Source organism: Vicugna pacos, chromosome 16 (assembly GCF_048564905.1).
Source record: "Vicugna pacos chromosome 16, VicPac4, whole genome shotgun sequence".
Lineage (NCBI taxonomy): Eukaryota > Metazoa > Chordata > Mammalia > Artiodactyla > Camelidae > Vicugna > Vicugna pacos.
Window position 1 is genome coordinate 48251117 of NC_133002.1, and position 25569 is coordinate 48276685.

The 25569-nt window shown below is 42.2% G+C and overlaps 2 protein-coding genes across 2 annotated transcripts in view; one reads left to right on the forward strand and one right to left on the reverse strand.

The window, feature by feature from the left end:
- The window catches only part of NSF (N-ethylmaleimide sensitive factor, vesicle fusing ATPase), a 131868-nt gene extending 130266 nt beyond the window's left edge, over window positions 1–1602 (reverse strand). Inside the window, exon 1 of the mRNA XM_072939341.1 lies at window positions 1474–1602. Coding sequence (XP_072795442.1) covers window positions 1474–1485 — 12 coding nt within the window. The 5' untranslated portion in view covers window positions 1486–1602. The remainder of the gene's footprint in view (window positions 1–1473) is intronic.
- A 9130-nt stretch (window positions 1603–10732) lies between these two features.
- On the forward strand, window positions 10733–25349 carry LOC102526853 (ADP-ribosylation factor 2). Its single transcript, XM_006199263.4, has 5 exons — window positions 10733–10849; window positions 12902–13068; window positions 16214–16324; window positions 21550–21674; window positions 23554–25349. The coding sequence occupies exons 2-5, from the start codon at window positions 12921–12923 to the stop codon at window positions 23713–23715; spliced, it is 546 nt and encodes a 181-aa protein (XP_006199325.1). The 5' UTR covers window positions 10733–10849; window positions 12902–12920; the 3' UTR covers window positions 23716–25349.
- The last annotated feature ends 220 nt before the right edge of the window (window positions 25350–25569 follow it).

Consider the following 25569-nt stretch of genomic DNA (forward strand, 5'->3'; position numbering starts at 1 on the left):
CTAAAAACAGGAGCAAGGCTTCAGAAAAGCCATGGAAAGAGCATTTTCCGCGAAGGAGGCAATGGTCCACAATGTCAAATGCTGTTGAGACATCCAGTAAGAGAAGGAATGAGAAATGTCAATTAAGTTTAGGGACACATTTCAGTGGGATGATAAGGCTAGAAATCAGACTGCAGTGGGTTGAGGGGTGAGTAGGTGGTAAAAAAAAAATGGGAGACAAATAAATGTAAACAACTCTATCAAGATTTCTGGCTGTAAAGTGGGAAGAGAAATGGTGACAGATGTGGGAGTGGAGAGAGGGTTTGTTTAAGATGGGAAAAGCCTGAGTTTGTTGTTTAGAGGGAGCAGGTGAATACACCAGAGTGGGGTACTTTAGAAGGTGGGAAAAGACAGAATCTGAAGCTCAGGTGGAGAGTAGCTGTAGATAAAAGGGGAGGCTATGGAGAAAAGAAGAGGAAAAGGACGAATTAAATGACCTTTAAGGTCTCTTCTCATTCTGGAATCTCGTGACTTAAAATTTCCTTTACAGAGGATATTTGCGTTTATACATAATCTATGCAAACTTATTCAAATATTCCAGTAGAAATAAATCAGTCAAGCATATCCTTATCCCCTAATGACGCAGTTAATGTCCCAGGTTTCTGACCTGTGTAATCTCTGAGCAGGATCCATCCTCAGAGAGGTTTTTGCTCAACACACACTGCAGTATAGCACAGAACCAGCCCTATCGCCCCGCGCCAAACCCATACTACACCGCGATCTCAGAGGCTAAAGGAGGAAGTAAAATTTAAAACCCTGAAACTACAACATATCCTGCTGCATTCTAAACGACTGTCACTCATAAGTGCAAAACGCGACACCCCAAATCCAGCCCCACTTCAAGCTTAAGGCATTTCTGCCTGATCCGGCAGTGACACGTTTCCCCCCACCCCACCCCCACTGACCGGGGTTTAACACTAAAAGTCATTTGCACCCCCTCCTCCTTTCCCAAGACTTTTCCTTGTGAAGAACCAGAAATGGGTTCCTAATAGTTCTTGCCACAGCCCTCCCCTCCATGTAGCAGTTATTCCAGATACCCCGCAGTTATTCCAGAGGCTGCACCTAATGAGCCTTCGCAAAGGGGTGCAGAGAAACCCCCCAAGACCTCAGACGGAGCTGGGACGGCGACGATCCTGCGGCTACCTTGAGAGCATGGGGGACAAGCCTCAAAGGACTGAGAGGGAGAATTAAGGGAGACACAGGAGACCCGGGTACCGAGGGGGTCACCTCCCCTCGAGCTTCCAAGGGGATGGAGTTTCTGAGGAGGACTAATCCCCTGCCACCGCTCCCCCTGCCCACCATCTCTGCCCTGCCGCCCGCTCCAACGCTCCATTTGCTCAGACTCACTCCCCTCCCCTGGGGCTGTCTGAACCTCCAAGTGCCCGCGAGCCCGGCCCCCCAGCCTCGAGCCGCAGCTCCGGGGCCGGCACTCACCCGGCCCGCCATCTTCGCGGACACGTCCAGCTCAGCCGCTGCAGCCTGGCTCTCGGCAGAGCCCGCCCCCGCTGCGCGCGCGCCCGCCGCCCGCCCTCGCGCAGGCGCGCAGCCGCCTTGACGCCGCGCGCGTGCCCGGTCGCGTCCCCGGCACCCCCGCCGCGCAGGGCGCGCGCGGGCTCGACGGCCGTCAGGGGCGGGCGGGGCGGCGGCGCCATTTTGAACGCGAGCTGCAGGGATGGAGGCGGGGGCGGCGGAGGATCTGACTACCCTTATGGAGAGTACGTGTTAGCTGGTGACTTTCCGCAGGGCTCCTTTTGCGAACCTCATCACAGTTGGCCTTTTGCGTCCGACTTCGTAGCGAGGACCTTGATGCTTTTAATCTCTAAGCCCCTCCTTATCTCTTTGCCAGCCGCTGTCTGCCCTTTAATAGCTTTTAGCTTTTTACTTGAAGGCCCACTTAAATGTGAAAATGTATATAAGAGCACCCAGCGCGGGTACACCCCTTCCCCCAGAGAAGATCAGTAATGAATGCTGGTTCTGAATTCAAGTTCTACATGAATTCAGGCCTTTCTCTTAGGGTAGACTTGTTCTCCGAGCTTCTGGAAATGATCCACTTTGGCGTTTATATTTAGCTTATATGTAGCCTGAAAAACTCAGGTTAAGATTTTCTTCAAGTGTATTAGTGAACTGTGATTTATTTTTGTGTTTTTATTTTTATGTATTTTATTAAATATATTTATTTACCGTGGTGATTTGTATCTCTTACCTTTGTCATTTCCCAGTGTTCGTTTTAGACAGCATATATTCAGTGGAATTTGAATAAAATATGCCCTAAATTCAGCCTTTTTTAAAACCTTGATGTTTCCTTTCTACCATACGATTTCCTTACTAAGATCTCAGGATAGGTAGTAATAACAGCATGCTGCAAGAGAGATTCTCCCAAATAGATTCTCTGATGCTTTTATTCCCCCAGTTATATTTCTCTTCATATTTACACAATAGGAAATGATAGGCTATGTTGCCTTTCATTTTTTACAGTTAATTAGAAAAAACAGTTCTTCTGGAACAAGAGGAAAGGAAAGAAAGAATTAGAGATTGGACATGCTTCCAGATTTGAAATGGAGAACTAATTTAAAAAAAAAAATGACCTGAGGGGTCAGGGACAGAAGGGAAAAATCATGTGAGTTTCATAAACTCTCACAGGGTACCTGAGAACCAGAGTGCTCTGTTGAACAAATCAGGTGTTAACTAAATCATGGATCAGAGAGTTTATCAGGAAAGACAGGGAACTAGCTGAAGCTGAACTTTGATTTATTAACTTGGAAAAGCAATGAAAACAATTAGAATAGATTAGGAAGTCAGAAGGCATAGATTCTCATCCTTTTCCTTGCTCTGCTACTCACTGGTCATGTCCCTTCACCTCTCTGTGCCCCAGTTTCCTTTTCTGGAAAGTGAGAGGTATAGTTAGATGAGCTTAACAGGTTGTCTTACATTTTTTATTTGATACTTTGGATGTATAAATCAAAGACATTTTGCCCCCAAAATTACCAGATACAGAAGATGACATTGGCTCTCAGTGCAATAATCTGACATTATTTTCAAGGCAAGAGAATAAGCAAATCTGTCTTTACCACTGCTTTGTTGTCTTGTTTTTATAGGTAAACTGGATTGCAAGTGAGAATGTCTTCAATCCCTCCAACAAGGTGGAATGTTTATCATCTAGGAAAAATAGGCTTGCTGGATGCTAGAGAGGTTCCACTGTGTCTGCTTACAAGTCTATCTACTCATGATAAGGGGATCTTTGGACCCCCTCGCAAGTGGCATAAATTCAGTAGAATCATGTGCACAGCCCTGTGCAGGGTCTACCAGAGAAATCATAAGCAGACCTGAGCTCCTGCCCTTGAGGTGCTTTGCATCCAGCTGGAGAGGGAAGGATTCTGAGACATTGCCCCAGGTTGTCACACGTCTGTGCATCCCATCTGTGCCTTGCTCTAATATTGAAGGTCATCTTGGAAACAGAGTAGAACTGAGTCTGCATCATTTTCTGAACAATCTTGCAGTTATAGTTGATAGACAACAAATATTTTTGCTGCCCTAGGTCCATTCCCCTTTTTTCTGGTCACAGCTCCCCCGTTCATGCAGCCTTGAAAGCATTGTCAGATAAGGTACCCTGCCTTTCCCTAGCCCAGGAAGGAGTACAGAATCCAGGTTCAATCAATCAAATGCTCTCTCTCCCAAGAAACTACAATCTTTTTTTAAATTTTATTTTAAGTTTATTTTTATTTTTCGAGGGAGAGGATAGGTAATTAGGTTTATTTATTTATTCTGTGGAGGTACTGGGGATTGAACCCAGGACCTTGTGCATGCTAAGCACACACTCTAGCACTGAAGCTATACCCTCCCCCAAGAAACTACAGTCTTGACCATCCTGAGGAAGAAAGACAGAAAATAGCAACAGCTGATTGACCACAATGGTGATATCTTGAAAAGACCATCCACTAATTATCTAGACCCCTGGAGTTTACCTGATTTCTGTCTTTGGCAAAGTCTGGTTGTGTCTCTTTGTCTTGCTTTCTATGAGTTAGTCATTCTTTCCCTTCCTCAAAAAAACCAAAAACACCACCCCTCCCAAAAAAAAGCCCCCAAAACCACCCTCAACTTGTCATTAATCCCTGACATCCTTTTAATATACTTTCCTTTTACAGTGAGGAAATAGGTAAGATGGTTTACAATGATTTAAAATTAACCTAAAGTGTAAATGACTAAGGTCTTTTTCTAAGGTCTGGGAGACTTTTTCAGGGGAGAGGAGGTGGATTAAGTGAGACTAGGGATAGGTCCAGAGAGGGAGGCAGTACAAGGCACCTGAAAGATAAGGAGAGAAGTTGATGAGATGATGAAATAGAGGCAGCAGTACCTAGGATAAAGAGCAGTAGGCATAGGAGGAGAGAGGTGAGGGTTTGACCAAGGTTAGCTCTTGCTGAACACAGCTACTGTGTGACCCACTGTGATGGTTAATTTTATGTGTTGACTTGGCTGGGCCACAGTGCCCAGAAACTTGGTCAAATGTTACTCTGGATGTTTCCATGAGGATATTTTGGGATGAGATTTACATTTAAATCCATGGACTTTGAGTGTGGGTGGGCCTCATCTAATCAGCTGAAGGCCTGAATTGAACCAAAGGCTCATCTCCCCAGAACAAGAGGGAATTCTCCAGCAGATTGCCTTTGGACTTGAACAGCAACACTTTCCTGAATCTCCAGCTTGCCAGTGTCCCCCATCAGATTTTTGGACTTGCCAAGCCTTCACAATCACATGAGTCAGGTTCCTTAAAATAAATTGCTATATATACACATCCTGTTGGTTCTATTTCTCTGGAGAACCCTAATTAATGCACCATGTTTCCTGTCAGTGACAAGGAAGTGATTCCAGGCTTTGACATAGTGAAACTTGGTATCACCTGCTGCTCCCTGTTAAGTAACCAGCATCTGTAGGTGGAGGTCTGATTCAAAGACTTGAAAACTCCAGGGATATAATTCCATGTTCATATTATGTCCCATTAAATGTCACTTAATAAGTGCTCCATTGGAATGGGGCTGAGTAACTTTTGGACCCTTTGGTTATGACAGTTATGCTTGCAAATTACCTGGGGGTGGGGAATACATTTCTTCTGTGTTTTGAAGATTTAGAGCAATATTAAACTACATAAAAGTGAAATGATTCACTGTAATCCAGTTTATTTAACAAAGCAATGCAAATTTTGATTTCCACATTAGCCAAAGGAAAGCGACCTTTAGTCTGCGGAAACTCTAAGGTTAAACAAATGGCGCTGGCAACAGAAAGGAGTTTTTAGTCACTTCAGGGTGTGGGTTTCAGAAATCTTTCTGCAGGATTGCATGCAGGTGTTTCAGGGAACAGCGCTGTGCATTGAATTCACCACTGCGTTGTAAATGTCAGAGGGCATCCTCCAGGGGCTGTGTGTGTGTGTGCGTGTGTGACAAGTCCCTGAAGTGCCCCACTGCAGAAGATGTCATTGTGAAGCAGACGAAGGTGGTCTTCATAAGTCCTTTGATGCCCTTCCCTCTGCACCTCCTCCTCTCTTTCTCAAGTTCTTTCAGCATTAATAACCTAATGTACTTCTCTTTCCAGGAGTGTACACAATTTAAGAGAATATTGCCAGAAGAGCAATAAGGAAACAAATCTCTAAGGGCAAAATTTCAGAGACTGTGACATCTCTGTGTGGATAGTGATCCTTATTCTTGCCCTTCCTGTCCTAACCCACAGGTCAGCCACCCAAGCCCTAAGCCCAGGCTTTCAGGGAGCCTTGTTGAAAACTTCCTGTTATGGCCCCATCATAGCCAGTTTTACGAAGATGAAGTTGCCATCTGTTTGTTTACTGTTAGGAAAACCTATTTCCCAAAATTATGGATAAGGCTAGAGAACAGAGCAAAACAGAGAAAGAATATAGAATTTTAAAAGAAAGGAAGACCAGCCGATGCAATGCAGCATTTTAGCTGCAGTCAGGTTTTTTATCATTGGGTTATTTTTTGTTGTTGTTGTTTTGAAGAATATGTCTTTTCTCTTTGGAGGATCAAGGACAAACACCTTAGAGTCACAAAAATCAATTCATTCTGGAAAGTGTGAGTGGGCAGGAGAGATGATAGAATCCTCCGTGGAAAGGAATGATTGTTGCTATGGAAACCAGACGATCATTTGGTGCCAGTCCCGATGCACTTGCCGGGCTGCCTAACCCTGCATACCGGCATCATGGGTCCAGAGAGCTGCCTGCATCTCTTTGAAAACGAATATTCAAATACTCATCTGATGAGCTTTTGTGCATCTCCAGAAAAGGAAGTGAGAGTCTCCTGGGAGGGGCTGAGTTGCCTAAGAACCTTAAGACATTATAGGCCCACAAACCACACTGGGGCTGACTGTATTTTCTTCAGAGGGCTCCTGAGAAAAAGTGAAGGTGTGTCGTAAGGTTTCTCCTAAGGGTGAGTTTACTGGAGACGTCTGTTCATAGGGCAAGGAATATGTATGACTGGGCTTGCCAAGGGAGGAAGACATCTCTTGAGCAGAAGCATGACCAGAATAGAGGGATAAGTTTAGTGATACTTGGGGGAAGGTGGTCCTGGTATACTGTGTTACATGAAAACCTAAGTGTTTTCATGTGAGAATTAGATGAGATAATTATCACGGTGTACCTAATACATTTAGCACCTGACCCAGCAGTTACAAGGCCGATACTAGCTACCACTAGCAAGAGTACTATGACCATCACTAATACTAATAACACTATTAACCAATCTTAAAGTCTAACTCAGAGGCGGGGAGCCATCTCCAAATAAGGTGTTTCTCAGAGTGACATTCTCTCTCTGCTTCTCCCAAGAGCACTTTATACTTTCCATGCTGTACAAATAACATTATTTTGAAGAGAAGTGTTTTCTGTTAAGAAAAACACCCAACTCGATCAATGTCACCCTAAGCAATTTATGTTTATGGAGTTGTCACCATTCATGCTTGTTAAATTTCCCCTGAACAGCAATCATGGTTTCTGTCAAACTCCCTTCCTAATTGTCAAAATGTTGCATTAAAAAAAATAAGTTAAGTTTGGCATCATAAAATCAGTACATTTTCTCTCAATCACTTAAAAAAATCCAGACCTTAACTCCTGATTGCAATCACTAATGAGTTAGTTCTGTTTTTCTTCTAACCTCCCCCATACATTCCCCGTGCATATTCTTATTAAAAAAAATACAGCTCTTCCTCAACCAACAGTGGGGTTATGTCCCAATAAACCCACCATAAGTTCAAAATATAGTAAGTTGAAAATGCATTTAATACACCTATCAAACATCATTGCTTAGCCTAGCCGACTTTGAACGTGCTCAGAACACCTACATTGGCCTAAATTTGGGCAAAAACATCTAACACAAAGCCAGTTTTGAAATAAGGTGTTGAATGTCTCATGTAACTTATTGAATAGTGTACTGAAAGTGAAAAGCAGAATGGTTGTATCGGTACAAAATGGTTGGAAGAATATTAGTTGTTCACCCTCGTGATCATCCCATGGCTGATCCACCGACCTCAGGGGAGCTGTGTGGCTTGCTACTGCCACCCAGCACCATAAGACAGTATCTCATGGCATATCAGTAGCCCAGGAAATGGTCGAAACTCAAGATTCAAAGTATGACTTCTACTGAATGCATTCTGCTTTCCCACCATCTTAAAGTTGAAAAGTTGTAAGACCATCATAATTTGGGGATTGCCTGTTTATATATATGAAATATATTTGTATGTAATGAAACATATATAATATATATAAATGTATGTGTATATATGTAGCTATATGGTTGTAATCCTTTAACTGTTGAGTGCCACATATGTTGAGACTTTGTTTTATTCACAGGAATGATGCAGAGCTTCTGAAAATAATGCATATTCTCAGCTTGTGAGGGTTGGAGGTGAAAATCTCTATTATTATCAGCCTAAACATTCCTTCTGTAGATACAAAAAATGATAGGTAAAAAATCTTATCTTTGCTATTTCAGCTTTTTTTCAGGTTATGATGACCCCACTCAAACAAACTTCATAGTTGCTGGAAAAACCACTCTGTATTTTTTCTTGCAAGTCATCAGGACACAAATAGATCATTCGTAGTACATTAAATAAAAATACTAGTAAAAATTTGAGGAAAAAACAAGTAATCAAAGAACCAAAAGTTAAAACAATGTGAGATACTTTTCCTTGGTTATCAAATTGGTAAACAAACCAAAACCACTAAAAACTCTCTTTTTAAGAAGAGCTTACCAGATAATGAAGTAAGGATGACTGTCACTTGGTGGGTAGGAATAAAAATTTGTATAACTACTCAGACAATAATTTGGCAGATAATATATATCAAGAGCCTTAAAATATTAACATTTTAAAAACTGATCAAGACACTATGGGGTCTTCCTGGGACAGACCCCACCCCCATGTCCTCTGCTTGTCTTTTGTCTGTAGAAAAACTTTAAAGAATAAATTTAATCAGAGAAATGAGAAAATGCAGAAACAAAGGAAAACAGTCTAAGAAGACAAAATAATAGTAGTTTAGCCATTACGCAAAGTCAAGGACATTTGGTTCCTTTTTGTGGGCTATAGATAATATTCTGAGCCATATCCGTGGAGCTATTTTGTAGATACTAAAACCTCCCCAGGTGGAAGAAGTTAACTACATGATGACCAGACTGTAACCATGATATAAACTGCCAGAATTCTGAGAATTGGCCTCCAGGAAGTAGGAACAAACCGATCCTGGAACTGAAGAGTAATTGTACTGAAAACAAACAAGATGATGCTAAACCACTGCATGACCAATTTCAAGATTACTGTCAGAGCTGACTGTGCTGCCCTGCAGGTAGTCCCCTCCCTTTGCCTATACACCCCTGAAACTCCCCTTTAAAAGCTCTTGCCCTCAATTGGCAAGTGGGAGTTAGCTCTTGGACATGAGTCTGACTTCTCCCCACGTTGCCAGACTCTTGAAAAAAGCAACCTTTCCTTTCCACCAACATTTACCTCTCAAGTATTGACTTTAGAGCAGTGAGCAACCAGACCTGAATTCGGTAATATTTTGACCCAGTGATTGCACTTTTGGAATTCTTTTTTTTTTAATAGCAAGGAATGCAGAAAGAGAAACAAAAGATGTTCACTATAGCACAATTCATAATAGAAAAACTTAAAAACAATCTACATATTGAACTATGATGAAGGAAAAGTTCATATGCTTAAATTGATGGATTAATTTTTTTCATCCACAACTATGTGAAAATGATTAAATAAACCAGGGTATACGCATATGATGGGATATCGCACAGCTATCAAAAATGTTTAAGAAAAATGTTCAACAATCTGAAAAACGTTCAAATTAAAATATTAAGTGGAGGGAGGAGGGTACAGCTCAAGTGGTAGAGAGCATGCTTAGCATGCATATGCATAAGGTCCTGGGTTCAATCCCCAGTACCTCCTCCAAGAATAAATGAATAAATCAACCTAATTACCATCCCCCCAACAAAACAAACAAAAAATATTAAGTGGAAAAAGGTAAAACTGTATGTATGCATAATCTTAAATATGTAAAAATTGCATGGAAAAATGCCTAGAAAGAAAGCAAGCAAAATGATAACAGTGATCATCTCTGAATGATAGAATGATGGATGTGTTTCTTCCTCTTCCTCTTTTTCCCTCCTCTCTCTTTCTCTGGTGGTGAGTGGGCTCCCCCTCCCCCCATTATACTTTAAAAAATGACTATAATTTTTTACAGTTAGAAAAAGTACTATAATTTTAAAGGAGTCATGTAGAAAAACCTCTCATACATACTTATATTCCCCCTCATATATACAGTCATTGTGACCAGGAAAGTGTTTGATTAAAAAGATTAAGGTGTCAGACAGACCTAGGCTTAAAATTCTGCCCAGCTAGTTTTCTCTTTGCCAAGTGTAAATGATAGTAGATTCCAATTCAGGGGGCGTTATAGTCATGTACATCAAGCCCTTGACATACTTCCTGGCGTATATCATATGTTCCATAGATGTTAGTTTTTCTGATTATGTATCTTTATGTACAGTTATATACCACTTACTGGCATTTGTATACTTTTTAGTGAACCAAGTTGGCATTCCGAGGCTGAGTTATTGAGAGCATTTCTCAGGAAATGAGGACTGTCGTTCTGCGCGTCTCAACGAAGGTGCAGGTGGCTAGTATTTTCTCCAACTGTTGAAAATCTGTTTAAAAGCAGGGCGGCAGTCCAGCTTCAGACTGAATAGGAAACCTTCCTTATGCCTAATTTCGGTGTCGGTGTCTGCGTGTTTCCCACACAGAACAACGCCCCGAACTGGTTTCTACTTTTAGCTCAACCGTGGCAAATTTCCTTAAATATCAGCATGAACTTGACCCCGCCCACATGCCCAGCCAGTTGGTCCGAATCCTCCCGGGGTTAGTTCAATCCATGGATTTTCCTCCGAGTTGATTGGTGGAGCTAATCGGAAATCTTTTCATTTTTTTGATTGGTCGCACGCAGCACTGGGGCGTGGCAAATGGGCGTGTTTCGCTGGGGCGCGGAGAGCTGTCATTGGAAGATAAACCCGGCATTTCCAGAGCTTCGTGCGGTCGCCTAGGTCGCGAGGGGCGGGCCTCCTCCCACCCAGGCTCTTATTGTCCTTAACATTGGCCAGACTTGTCGTCTCTCACGGAACCTCGAGCTCATTGGTACAAAAGCTCCAAGAGGCGGTGGGTGATAGGTTGGTTACTGTTCCCGCCCCAAGCCTGTCGCCATTTTGCACAGGGGATCCGAAATCCTAAAGGCAGCGGTATTGGTACCCCTGCAGTTTGGTGACAGGTGAGTCGCGGGCTGGGGAGGGAGGGGGGCTGCGGCATTCAAGACCTGGTTGGATTTTCGCACCTTCAGAGGTCGGGAAACCAGAGTGAGCGGGAGCCCTGCAGAAAGGGGTTGGACTCCCTGTGTCTTCTCCGCCCTGTGTAGGGCCGAGGCTTACGGGGATCGAGAGAGGCTTGGCTCGTCCACTTAGGGGCCGTCCGCTCTCCGAGGACCCGCAGGTCGAGAGGAATCGGCCTGGCGGCCGGTCAGCAAGGACACTCGGAGGCCTTCCCCGGGACCCGGCGCGCGTGCCCGCCCGCTGGGCACGCCCACTTGGACACCGGCTCTAGTTGGTGCGCTGGAGATCTACCCCCAGTTCTCCCAGATGGTCATTTGGTGCTGGTGGCAGGGGAGGGTGAGCATGCCAAAGAGGCGCGAGGGTCAGCGGCGTCTTCTTCCAGAGGGTCTCCAGTAGCGCAGTGGGCTCTGAGCGCCTTTGGTAGATGAGTAGGAAAAATAGGACAAGAGAAGCAGGAGGGAGAACCTGGGAGGTGTACTGTGTGTGGTTAAGAGGAGGAATCGAGTATTTGCTTCAGTGGACATCTAAGTGGGAAATACTTTTTCTCCCTCAGCGTGTTCCTCACTGTTTTTTTCATCTGTGGGATTTGTCTTTTTCGGAAACAAAGACACAGAATCTTTAGTTTTGTCGCCCAACAAGATTTTGAGTACTGCAATGCGTTGGACTTGTGCATACTTTCTATATGGACTTTCTATGAATGATTAAAGCATTCATCATCATTTTTTGGTTGTAGCAGTTCACCTGTACCTAATTTATGTACAGGATAAATGCGCTGCCCCTTTTCTTAGGTCGTAGAGTGGAATGATGTGTACTTGGACATCGTCCATGAAATTAAGCTACTGTGGGAGACGGTTGAATTTCAGAGGTGGGGCCCCTGGAATTTGGTGACCTCCCCTCTGAGGTCCAGATGGTCCGGATGAATGCGAGATGGGCTGTTCTTGTTCCATCTTACCCCTGCTCTGCCCAGGAGTAAAGTTTTCCTATGGTTAGCAGTTTAAAAGGAAACAAGGGATTTTTAAATTTCTCTTTAAAGAATTTTTATAGACTTCCAGGAGCAAGCTTAGAGTTGTAGACAATACTACTTTTAAGTCTTTATTTAGAATGTCAAGCTCACACTTGAAATAGGCTGATCTGTTAAGGTTAAAGACTGTAAGTTTTTCTGCAAAGCTGATTTTTTACTGTTGCCTTCCTTCATAGAGTTTATCACATACTCTACCAAAAATAAAATTGAACATTTAGAGGTAAATATAGTGATTTTTGGGGAGTAATGATTGGGAAGGGGCACAAGGAGATCTGGGTCACTGGTAACCATCTCTTTTTGATCTGGTTCATGACATTTCATTGAAATGCACAGTTATCAGGTATGTTTATATCTGTATGTAAATTATGTTTCAATAAAAAGTTTTTAAAAATTGAGGGTAACATGATGGTCCACACTGGCTGCTATGGTATCTTCTCAACTCTTTGCCTAGTCAATTTCTTTGTTCGCAGTGCAGTTTCCCAATACTGTATTTCCTCACCTCTGAAATTTTTTAGTTTTTTTTCTGGGTATCGATACTGTCTGCTAGACAAAGGCAACTAGTAAATTTCTAAGAGATATTGAGATTTAACGTGCCTTAAAGACTTTGCTTCACATTGTACAAACTAAGTTGGTGCTCCACTTCATACATTCTCATCTCAGCAGTTTAGGTATTTGTTGTGGCATTGCTTCCACGCTTAAGGTGGCTTTATAAAGCCTGCCACCGTTGAAACTGTGCTTCCACATAACCCACTTGGATGTTACCATGGAAAAGAGAATTTTCTGGCAAGGTGTCAAAAGGCTGAGTTGAGCTTCCCTTTGAAAACAAGAGTCTCTACTCCTTATTGGCCAAACTATACTTAAAACTGTTTAATTTTCACTCGGAGCCACCTCTAATGGAGACTTGTATTTTATGTTTGTTGTTTCTATATTTCTGCAAAGAACAATTACTTAACTTGCCTTTCTTTCCCTTCAGGTAACAGAGTTCAATTACAATGGGGAACGTTTTTGAAAAACTGTTTAAAAGTCTATTTGGGAAAAAAGAGATGCGGATTCTTATGGTGGGTTTGGATGCTGCTGGAAAAACCACCATCTTGTACAAATTGAAGCTGGGAGAGATTGTGACTACCATCCCTACAATAGGTATGTTAACGACCTGGATAAAAGCATTTTACACTTCAGTGTGTTATGCTTTTACCTGCTTCTTATATTATTGAATATTTCTTTTTGTAAACCTTGTCCACCCCAAGAGTATACACTTTTTGAAGCCAAAACCAGGTAATATATACAATTCCCTAATTGCTCCCTGGCATCTCTGGCACAGTGCTAGTTTTACTGGGGAGTCATATGAACACATTTACGTGGAACAAATTTAACCCTATCTGCTTGGCAAAAAAGAAAAAGATAATGATCATTAAAATCAGTCTTCCTTCCAGCTGGCCTTTCTAAGTGGAAGCAGCTCTCCACACCAAGTAGGCTCTCAGTGTTTAAAGATGCGGTGTGATTTTTTTCCCCCTTCACTCTGGCTTATGCCAGCCACTTGAGCTGGTGGTCAGCAGAAGAATCTGATTTGTTTCAATGCCAGAGGACAATCTGGCAGTGTAGGCATTCCTGCAAACCAGCACTGTGTTTTACGGGCTATTTACGGCTTTTGCAAAGGCAATTTTGATAGAACTTAGTCTTTGCCTTATGAGCTGCCTCCAGATCCTGCACAAGAATAGGCTCCCCAAGTTGGCATGCGAACGTCAGTAGTGTTCCGAATGTTGGATCAGGCACAGGAACCAACGGATCAGCTTCCCACTTGGGCAGTAGCTTCAGAGATTGCAACATTTGAAGAAGGAGGAAGCCAGATGGAGAAAATGTTCATACCCACAATTTAAAAACTGTTATTAGTCCCAAATGAAAATAGCATGATTGCTTGGTTTTCTCCAATCATAAAAATAATCCATGCTTCCATAACGCCATACAAAAAGAAAAAATATAAACAAGTGTTAAAAAAACACTGTGCTATTAAGATTTTGGTGAACATCTTTGTGAAATCATATGCATTCTGTTTTCCAACTTACTCTGCGTTAGACAATGTGTTTGGATCTTTTTCTGTGTCATTTCCTCTCTGTGGAATGCCTTCCTGCCTTCTTCCTTACTCCCACCCATTCCCCCCTTTATGTAGCTAATGCCAGCTCATTCTTTTGGCCTCAGTTTAAACATTATTTCTCAGGGACACCTTTCCTGACACTTTGGACTGGTTTTCCCCTGTTATAAGTTTCCATAACAACCGAACTTCTTAGTAACTTGCAGCACATTTGTCACTGCTTGCTCACTGTCTCTCTTCCAAAAGTGTAAATAAGAACAGGAATCATGTCTGTCTTGTTCACCACTGTCCCCAAGCGCCTAGCAAGATGCCTGGCACATAGTAGATGTCCAGTAACTGTCTGGTGAATGAACTGAATACTGCTCCTGTGGTAGATTGTTAAACTAATGGCCCCCAGTGAGTCATTGCCCTCAGTTAGCCACACCCGTCTGCAGCCTCCTTCCGCAGCAATGCAGAGCTTGGCCACATGACTTGCTTTGGCCAAGGGGACATCTGGAAATGTGATTCGCACAAAGATTTTTTTTTCTACATTTTTTATTGATTCATAATCATTTTACAGTGTTGTGTCAAATTCCAGTGTTCAGCACAATTTTTCAGTCATTCATGGACATATACACACTCATTGTCACATTTTTTTCTCTGTGATTTATCATAACATTTTGTGTATATTTCCCTGTGCTATACAATGTAATCTTGTTTATCTATTCTACAATTTTGAAATCCCAGTCTATCCCTTCCCACCCTCTACCCCCCCCCCACACACAAAGATTTGATATGTGCTTGTGCCTTGGAGCTTGCCCTTTTGAAACATTACCACCACCACATAAGGAAGCTGAATGATCCTTGAGAATAAAAAGGCCACGTGGAGAGAGAGAAGTCCAGCCTAGCCCCCAAAGGACTTATAGCTGAATGCACCTGCAAGAGGAAGCCCAGGCAACCCACAGAATCGGGGAGGAGGAGAATCATTGCTCTAAGCCACTAAGTTTTGGGACTTAAATAATAACCAATACAGTATATATATGCATGACTGCTGTATGCTAGAAATTGACACGTTGTAACTGTACTTAAAAAAAATCTTACAATACAGTACAATAATTATAAATATTGTGACTATGTCTATCATTTTTTAAGTTTTATTCGTTAAAAACTTTAAACTTTGACTCCATAAAAAGAATAACCGATACAGATCAACATCAAATTTTAATAACTAGATAGTATTCTATTATGTAGCTATATATTCAATGAATTTTCATTGATGGATAATTAGGTTATTTACAATGATTCTATGTAAACAGTACTGAAAAGGCATCATTTAAAGATCAGTCAAATGTGGTTGAGCTCACTAAGGAGACCAAGAAGGTACAGCCATAGAACTAGAAGGAAAATGGGAAGCCGGGCAAGAGTTTCAAGAAGGGAATGAGCAGTAATGTCAGATACAAAATCAAATTACAAAACAGCTGGGAGAGCATTTGTTGGATTTATTGGCGGGATGACCTTGCTGACCTTGGCGAGACCAGCAGTGTAACGTGGTGAAGCAGAACTGGAGTGCATTGGGTGAAAGGTGACAAAGTAGATGCAATGAAGGTAGCTAAACTTCTAAGAGAAGTTTGACTTTAAAGGAAAATAGGAAGTAGTATCAGGTGAAGATGTGGAGTCAAGGAAGGGATTTTTTGGAAAGATGTTAAAGACATGAGCATGCTGAGAAGAACAGGCTGGAGATTTCAGATAGGAGGAGAGAACAGCAAGAGTACAAGGTTCCAGACAGTGTGGGTGGATTGGATCCAGCACATAGGTGCGTGAAATTGGCATTCGGTAGTTAGTTGCCCCCTTCCGTTGTTCCAAGAGGGATGGAGAAGTTTGGTTGAAGATGTAGATAGGGTTCTCCATTGTGTGGCGGGAAGTGGAAGTAGTCCTACTGATGGCTTCTGTTTGCTCTGAAGGATGTGTAAGATCTGCTGGAGGAAGAGGGGAAATGTGAGGTGGGAAATTGGAGAGAGCAGAGGAGGTTTGAGACACCTGTCGTGACGAATGGGAGAACCAGCTGACTAGCACATTCTGTTTTGTAAGCTATAGATCTTTGACTAGCAAGCTGCTTTGTAAATTAAAAATACTGTCCAAATGTTAGCTGAAATTATTTTGAATTGTTGAACCAGCAAAAAGTCTTCATTAAACCTTTTCTCCATCTTCCCAATTCAGGTTTCAATGTGGAGACGGTAGAATATAAAAACATCAGCTTCACAGTTTGGGATGTTGGTGGCCAGGACAAAATCCGACCTTTGTGGCGACATTATTTCCAGAACACACAAGGTGAAGATTATCCACTTTATAGTGTTGGAATCATTTCTGTTAAATGCATCTAGAGATGGATGCTTGAAACAGAACCTTGTGGTACTCTGCTTTGCTTGGACTGCCGGGCATTCCTTCTCTTCTGATGACCCACTTCTGCTTATTGGGGCGATTTCTTTTTGGGATTTGGTCCCTGCCTTCCTTGAAAAAGTACTTGGGCTTTAATGCCTTGGATAGGAGTCTCCTCTTAATCCAGAACATTTAGAAAATGGTTGTCCTCGTGAATTTCATGTTTTGGTTAACTGAAAGTTATATGTGCCTTAGATGAAGTACCAATTTTTGAAGAATTTGAATTTAGTAACCTCTTTTAAGCCTGTTGAGACTATCTAAAAAGTATACCTGTGGAAAGAAAGAGATAAACAGGGATGGCTGGAACCCCAGATCCCAGCAGCCTGTGTGGCCACAGTCCCTCCCTACTGCCCTGTTATCCTACAAGTGCACGAATAGGCACGAACACCCCAGATCACTATCTTATTTCCTTATTATTGGTGTCTTAAAAGTTGGGGTTTTAATGTGTCCCTCTCCCCCATCAATCTATTTGATTTTTTCCCATTGGATAAATGATACCTTACAGAATATTGCCTATTAAGATATCCATGAGCTGTTCGTGTAGTTTTTGCACCCTGATTCTCATGTGGAATCATAACCATATGGCGTCTACATACTACTCCTTTTAGAATTTATTTGGAGTCTTCTAATTTTGAAGATTCTAGTGATGATGGTGTTTTCATTGCTTATGTTTCATGGTAAAGACTGATACTTGTTGGTCTTTTCAGACCAAATACCCAAGTCAACTGTCCTCTATGTTTTAGCTATTACCTTTGACATTTAACTCCATTTATAGCTATTTTCTCAGCCTGTAGATTTAGAATGTCTTTCCTCAAAATACTGCATTTATCTTTTTTAAAAATCACTTTAGTTAGTGGAAAATTTAAAACAAAAAAGAAAGAGGATACATAACAGACTCCCATGTACCCATCTCTAAGCTTCAACAGTTACCGACTTTTGTCCAGAGTACATTATAGCAAATGCCAGACATGATGCCTTCCACTCATACATCCTTAAGTACTTACTTAAAACTAATAAAACCTTTTTTTAAGGTAATCTCCATGCATTATCACATCTCCAAAATTAATATTCTTTCTTTAGTATCTGGTACCCTGTCCTTATTCACATTTTTCCAGTTGTATCAAATACGTCCTTTCCATATTTGATTTGTTTGCATCAGGAATCAAAGCTTACACATTGCATTTCATTGTTGTGTCTCTTTAGTCTCTTCCTCTACAATAGTTTATCCCTCCATTTTTTTCCTGTCATTCTATCTGCATTATTAGCTGAAATCTTCTAAACAAAGAATTCCTTCATCAAATATTCGGGTTCTCTGAAATATAGTTTATATAAGAAAGGCAGGAAAAATGTTTAATTCTTCCCCTTTATTGATTTTCAGAGAAACAGCTTGATACCCTAGCAACTTCCCGTGATGACTCTTTGATTTTTATATCATTGTGTGTCAATCCATTGCAGACAGTATACTTTTTGATACTCAGAATGTCCATTTAACCTGGATTGGCATTTGCCATATTGGCCAAACAACTGCAATTCCTCACCAGTAATAAAACTAGAAAATGTGGGTTTGAACCACAGCTCTGCTGTGAAATCTTGGGAAAGTTAAGTAACCTTTCCTGTCTCAGTTTCCTCATCTGTAAAATGGAGGTGATACCTACTGTGCTGGATCATTTGGCTTAAATGAGATTAACTTTATAAAAAGCTTACTTCTATGGTTGGAAGGTAGTAGGCACTCAGATAGGAGCCTATGATAGTCTAGGTTCTCCAGAAAACCAGAACTAAAAGGATGGATGGATATGCATACATATAAAATACATACATATGTCTGTCTGTATGTATATATGATTGATTATAAGGAATTGGTTTACATGGCTGTGGAGGCTGAGTTGTCTCAGGGTCTGCAGTTGGCAAGCTGGAAAACTAGGGGAGCCGGTGGTGTAAGTTCCAGTCTGGGGGCAGAAGATAGATGTCCCAGCTCTAAAACAGACAGAGTGAATTCTCTCGTACTCCTCTTTTTCGCTCTATTCAGGGCTTCAGTGATTGGATGAGGCCCATTCCCACTGTGGAGGGCAGTCTACTTTACTCAGTGTACTGATTCAGTTGTTAATATCACCACCCAGAAACACCCTCACAGACATGCCCAGAATACCATTTGACCAAATGTCTGTGGCCCAGTCAAGCTGGCACACAGAATTAACCATCTCAGACCAAATTATTCGAGGCTTTATGTCCTCATTCTCTGGCAGGATTCCTTTTGCCTACCCTATTAAGAGTTGTGACGCTCAGTCACCAAGTTGAAATGCCTTTTCGTTTTTAATCTTCTATTTATAACAAGCCTAATTTTATTGAATTTCAGTAACTATTGCTTTGATGGTGAGGAACTGGCTTATATTCTAGGACCTTGGGGCGGGTAATTGAGACTCTTCATGAAATTAGCAAATGGGATTGTTTGAAGAATGGATTTGCTGTCTCTTGATTGGTTCCAAACATTTCAGCCATTAGTAATTTTGGATGTTGTCCCTGTCTTTCCTGCCAACTTCCCAATAGGCCGTCTTTTTTTAATTTAAATTTTCTTCTTTATCAGTATGTTGAGTAGGACAGACTTAATGATAGCTTAGCCCTCTATTAAGACACTAAACTGTGTATAGATTGGAATTTGAACTGTTTATGTCATTTCTTAGTTGACTTATCATATAGAAGGCATAAAATGGTCCATTAGTTCTGATGTGGAAAGATTTTTCTCCTTCATTATGGGTTTGGTCATTTTAATTTGTTAAATGGCAATATATTTACATGGTTCAAAATTTTAAGAGATAAAAGTATACAATGAAAAGTCATCTCATTCGTGTCCCCTAACCACCCAGTTCCCCTCCCACAGACAACTTTTATTTCTTGTATATCTTTATGTATATACAAGAAGCTATAGATATATATTCTTCCCTACTTTTAAAAACAAATTGCAGTGTACCATTCATGTGTAAATTTACCTTTTCTAGGTTCTCTCAGTGTAGTAAGTGTAGCAAGTTTGATGCTAGATTCTTTTGTTTTTTACATAAGGATCTAAATAAAAACAATATCAAATGGGACCTAATATTTATAAACCTTTATTTTTATTAGGAATGGCAAGGGGATAATATGTCAGCTTCCACTCTGTCAGTTTTGCATCGGAGACAAGAATCTCCTCAGATTTCAGGATAACATCATTTGCTTATTTATGATCAGAGCTCAGAACTACTTACTGGCAGCCTGTCAAATCTGTGGGGGGAGTTTTGAATGTTCTGCATTTTTTGGTCTGATATGACGTAACAGACATAAGATTGACTCTCATGTAAGCCCCAAACATTCAGCAGCGGTGGGAGCTCCTGTCCTCCAGAGTGAGCTGCTCCGGAGCAGCTGGTCAGGCAGCTGTTGGGCGGGCCTGGGAAGCACGGAGGGAAAGGGCTGAGGGCCAGCACTGACTTTCCCTCCTAGACATTGCTGGTGAGATCTCATTGTCAGAAGGACATCTTATCCCACTACCCTTTTCAGGCCAGCAGGGTCCCTTCTGCAGTGTCCCCATGAGCTGTGACTTAAGGTGGGCACAGATATCTCCAGGGACAGGCGTGCAGCCCATCTCCAGTTCTGTTGACTCTTTATCACCTTGACCCCTGTGGTTTTACCCGCTGGTCTTCCATCTACTTACAGAACTACAGAAGACAAGCTGAATCTCTCTTTATGTCATAGATTTTTGATATTTGAAGACAACTGTCACTCCCCTCAATGAGTCTTTTCTCCAGGTAAAATATCCCAGTTATATAAATTATTTTTCATATGACATGATTATCTCATTCCTTTTCTGTCCTGGTCATTCTCAATGAGTCTTTTCTCCAGGTAAAATATCCCAGTTATATAAATTATTTTTCATATGACATGATTATCTCATTCCTTTTCTGTCCTGGTCATTCTTTGACTCCTTCCAGTCTGCCTGTGTCTTAGAGTCCAGCCCTGACCACCTAACATTCCCAGGATGTTCTGACTGATGTACAGTAGAGTTGGCTTTTTATTGCCCATATTTCAGAAACTGAGCTACTGTCACTCCTGTTGATACAGCCTACAGTCGAATGAGTTTTGTTGGCTGCCACTTCCCATTTTTGTCTTACAAAGGGTTTATTGTCAGCTCACTCACTCCCAAGTTGTTATTACCACTAATGTTACAGAGACTACTGCTAGGAGAGTCTTCCCCATCCTGTGTCTGGATGGTGTGTTGGATTCGTCCTGGGCTCCTCCTCTGGTGATCCTTTTGGCCCCACCCCTTCCTCCAGCCAGTGCGGCGTGACCGTCTGTGCAGGTTTCAACCACCTTTGCTCAGATGCAATGTGGTGGTCCCTTTCTTCAGCCTGTCTCTTGCTTCCTGGGATTTCTCTGCTGCTATACAGTGTGGTACGCTGCAAAGACTTCTGATACCAACTACCTGGAGTTGGGCCAGACTTCACAGGTTAAGGGCGCAAGACTCCCTCACTTAAGACACCAGCTACAAATTCAGGGCTCCCCAGGTCACCCTCACTTCTGATCAGCTGGTTACAAATTTGGCAGTTCCCACTGTCTCCTCAGGTTTGATAACTGATTAGAATTATTCACAGGAGTCAGGAAAGCACTATATTTATAATTACAGTTTTATTATAGCAAAAGGATACAAATGAACCAGCCCAAAGGAGAGACTCATCAGGTGAGAACTGGGAGATGCCACACAGGAAACTTGTGTCATCCTGTTCCCATGGAGTCAAGATGCTTTACCTGCTGGCACATCAATGTACTAACCAGGGCAGCTTATCTGAACTCTGATGTCCGTAGATTTTTATTGGGTCTTCATTATGTAGGCATGATGTAGAAATGAAATGATTAAAAATGAGCCTAACCTTTTCTTTCTGTATTCTTGTTATTAATCTGGCGCAAGGCTATGATGCCTCTGGGAAAGTCTAGTTGGGTGCGCAGCAGGCTTCCCAGTTCTGGAGATTATATATCCTTCCATAGTGATCGCGTTCAGTGAAACCACACATGTAAGCAGGGAGAAGCTGTAAGGACATGTAAACAGCTACCCTTCCCAGGTTCAGATTACTAACACACTTCTGATTTCTTTCCAGGTCTGATATTCGTGGTCGACAGTAATGACAGAGAGCGGGTCAATGAGGCCCGAGAAGAACTAACCAGAATGTTAGCCGAAGATGAGCTCAGAGATGCAGTTTTATTGGTGTTTGTGAATAAACAGGTATGTTGCTGGCTTTCTGAATACTAGGATGGAAAAGTACTGCCAGCTGCTCACTTAAAAAATGTAACTATTTAAATTAGATGTCTGCCTCCCTCCTCCAGTCACTCCCATCACCCTTCTCGCCACCTCCTTTTTAGCATATGTCTTATTGTCATTCACTTACAACAGCGAATATTGAGCATTTACTAAGATCCAGGCATTGTTTTAGGTATTAACGATATAGCAGTGAATCAGACAGTCAAAAACCCCTGTGTTTGTGGAGTTTACATTCTAGTGGGAGGAGAGTCAGTCAGTAAATACCATGTAATGTGTCTGGGGGGAGTGTCGTGGAGGAAGGAGTGATGTGAGTGAGGGCCAGAATGCCTGTCTGATAAGATGACCTCTGGGCAGAGACCTGAAGGCCAACAGCAAGGCAGCCAGTGCTGCTGGAGCAGAGCGGGGTTAGGGGAGCAAAGGAGGAGATGAGATTGGATCACATGGGACCTATTGTTGGGGAAAACCAGCTTCTATGTAAATAAAACATAAAACAGTAAAAGAGGAGTGGGAGGAAGGCCAGGTGTGGAATTATGCAGCCTCAAGACTCAAAGCTGAACTAAGCGTAGAAAAGAAGGTAGAATCATGTGGATGTAACCACAGTCACTGTTCGAAGTGTTTCCTTTCTCCTTCATGAATATACTGGTTGTGTAATTGAGATTGCGCTGTGTGACAGTGTTGCCTCCTGTTTTGCCATTTCAGGTTTATTGAAAGCATTTTCTCTTATCATCTGACTCTTTGTAAACATGATTTTAAAATGGTGGGCGGATCACCATTCACGCAACCATTACCCTACTGTTAGGTCTGACATAAGTTTGAAGTTCACTAGTGAACATAGTGGACTTTCAGAAAAGAAAATAACATTTGTTCTTTTTAATTATAAGAACAGAACATGCTCATCATCTAAATATGCAGACAGTTCAGAATATTCTAGCCCCACTCTTCAGGGTAAAACATTGTTAAATTTCTTATATCTCATTCCAGAGATAAAACTTTCTGTCTATATAATCAGTTATATGACTGTATTCATTTTTAAATTTCAGAGATCATATCCTGCATTCTGTTTTGCAACCTGCTTCTTCACTTAGCATCTATTTGACGTCCTTCCATATCATTGTATCTAGATCTGCCTTGTTCTTTAATGCTAATTTATTCAAATTCAGTTTGAGCTTACTATGTGCCAGGCACAGTTCTAGGCACTTGGAATACATCAGAGAACAAGATAGACATTCCTGCCCCTGTAAAGCTTGCATTCTGGTCAGAGGAGGCAGATAGTAAACATACTAAATAAGTCAGTTTTATAATATAGTAACTTGTGCTGAATGCTGTATTTAAAAAGATGGAGCAGGACAATTAGGAGGCGTCACAGGGGCTCAGGTCACAAAGGCATTGCAGACCATCCTCAGGACTCTGGCTCTTACCTGAGAGACAGAGCTTCTGCAGGGTTTTGATAGAAGAAAGACTTGATCCAACTTTCACTGACTGCTGGTTTCAAAGAACACTTTAGAGGAGCAAGAGCAGAAGCAGGGAGACCAATTAGGAAGTTATTTCAGTAATCCAAGTGAGAAGTGATGGTGGTGGGGTCAGAGTATAGCTGTGGAGGTGGGGAGAAGTAGTCAGATTCTGAATACATTCTGAGGGTAGGGTTGGTGGGATTTCCTAGTGTGGAGTTGTGAAGGTAGTAAGAGAGAAGAAAAATTAAGGATGATTTCAAGGTTTTGGGCCCGAGCCACCGGAAGGCTAGACATAAGACTGTGGGTTAAGGGCAGGTTTGCGGGGAAGAGCATAATATTTCATTATGTAGATATAACATTTATAAACTGACTTTTGAGTATTCTCCTTCAAGGATCTTCCCAATGCTATGAATGCAGCAGAGATAACAGACAAGCTTGGGTTACATTCCCTCCGCCAGAGAAACTGGTACATTCAGGCTACTTGTGCCACCAGCGGAGACGGGCTCTACGAAGGCCTGGACTGGCTCTCCAACCAGCTCAAAAACCAGAAGTGATGGGCAGCGCTCCACTCCCTGTGCACCGTGGCAAAATCTGCCGGCCTCTTCTGTGTGCATGTGTGCGTGTGAGGAGCCAAGTGTGGGTGTGTGGCTGGGCATGGGAGCAGCTTTCTCACATGGTGCCTTATACATGCCAGCAGAAAACCAGTCTTACATGTTACAAAACTCCAGTGTTACATTTTAAGTGCTACCTTCCACTTCAACAGCTGTGATGACCAGTTTTGCAATGGATGGAGGCGTCCAGAGGGCTTACTGGTGCACCATAGCCACAGTGCTTTGTGGTGGGGAGGAGGGGGAGGGTTGGCCGCAGACCGATTTCATTCTTTTGGTCCCGGATCTGGTGTCTCTGCACACCTGGGGTCCTGCTAGACTTGGGTGTCCGTGTGTGCCAGAGCTAGCATCTCACTTTTCAGTACTTTAAAGTGAATGATCCCCAAGAAAAAAAAAGGCACTTGCTTACTGCAGTTTTCAGTTCAGATTTAATCTTTTCCCTTAAGTTATATTCCAGCCCAGACTTCCTGGTTTAATGTGCTTCATTGAAAGGAATCAGTGGTCTTTGTTCATTAGAGTATCCAGACCCTGTAACACTAGAAAACTACCTAGTCCTTCCCTGATTTGCCTCTTATTTGCCAAATGGAGACCCTATGGGGTAGTAACCCGGCACGCGGCTAAGGCTCTTTACTGGGGCCATGCGGTCGCATGGAGGGTCCAGTGAAGGAAGTGAGGCGCTGGTCGGGTTTGTGTCCCTGGACCACAGTCTCGGGCTTCTGGCTCCTGAGACTGCTGCTCCCACTTCTCTGCTCGGTGCTGAATGTTCTCCGCTCGAAACAGGAGGTTCACTCCTGGGATGGAATCGTTACTGTGTACAGTGTCTTCGTTCAACTTTTGGTTTGAGTTAGCTGCTGTCCCCAGAACCACACGCCTTTGAGTTCTGAGAGTTTGTGAGAGAATCAAGAGGTTAATTTGGGGGATGAAACTCCCGGCAGCCCCTGGTATTGTCCCCGAGTTGGTTGGTGCTAAATTTTGCTCTGAAACTTGTCTCGTCCAGACCACTCTCCGTGGCACTGACTCCCTCTTCTGGTTGGCAATAATGTCCTATGTGGAAACATGCTTTATGTTGTCCTCAAAGTAGTAGTAAAAATGGCCTGGAAATGAGCTCGGCTCAAGACTTAATATTCTAGAGCTCTTTAGCCCAGACAGCTATTGGCCAAATTTGTACCTAAGCTTTCCACTACCAGCTTTTAAAATTCCTTTTTCAAAAATCCTTCATTCAGATTACAGAGGAGGGGAATGTAATGTGAATTTTAACAAAAGTAAACCTTGTTATTGAAAACAATGAAGTTGCTATCACTAGGAAGAAATTTCATGCCATGGTAAGTGTGGGGTGTAATGTTTTTCTTTCAGATGTTGACTTTAAAGAATGTTCATTCAGTACTGGCAACGAAGTCCAGATTTGATTTTTAACCATGGAGTTAAGTCCTGAGAAATATTTAGATTGTACGCCTGAAATTGGCAGGGACTATGTCTTATACTTTTGTATTTATGCTTAGTACCATGTACCTAGTACAGTGCTAGGTCTCATTAAACTCTTGTTGATTTGTTGAACAATAAAGAACTTGCTTTGGAAGGAGGAGAGGACAGCCATGTGCTTCTGGATGTCTTGAGCTACTTTAAAATCCCTTTCCCTCTCCATCTTAGCGGACTTGCTATTGAAAAGCCCCAGGGCACTTGCACTGTCCTGGCCCTTCTGCATTCAGCAGTGCCCCTCATTCACATTTTCCATGAGGCTTTCAACTACTGTCTTTCTCCTTCTGGGAATTTGGAGCTGGTGAGTTGAGGGCACTTCAGTGT

Excerpts from the sequence above, each read along its gene's own strand:
- LOC102526853 (XM_006199263.4), top strand. The coding sequence starts at position 12,921 with ATGGGGAACGTTTTTGAAAAACTGTTTAAAAGTCTATTTGGGAAAAAA. Across the intron at positions 16,325-21,549 it reads TTATTTCCAGAACACACAAG|GTCTGATATTCGTGGTCGAC; the intron begins GTGAAGATTATC and ends ATTTCTTTCCAG. Across the intron at positions 21,675-23,553 it reads TGGTGTTTGTGAATAAACAG|GATCTTCCCAATGCTATGAA; the intron begins GTATGTTGCTGG and ends TTCTCCTTCAAG.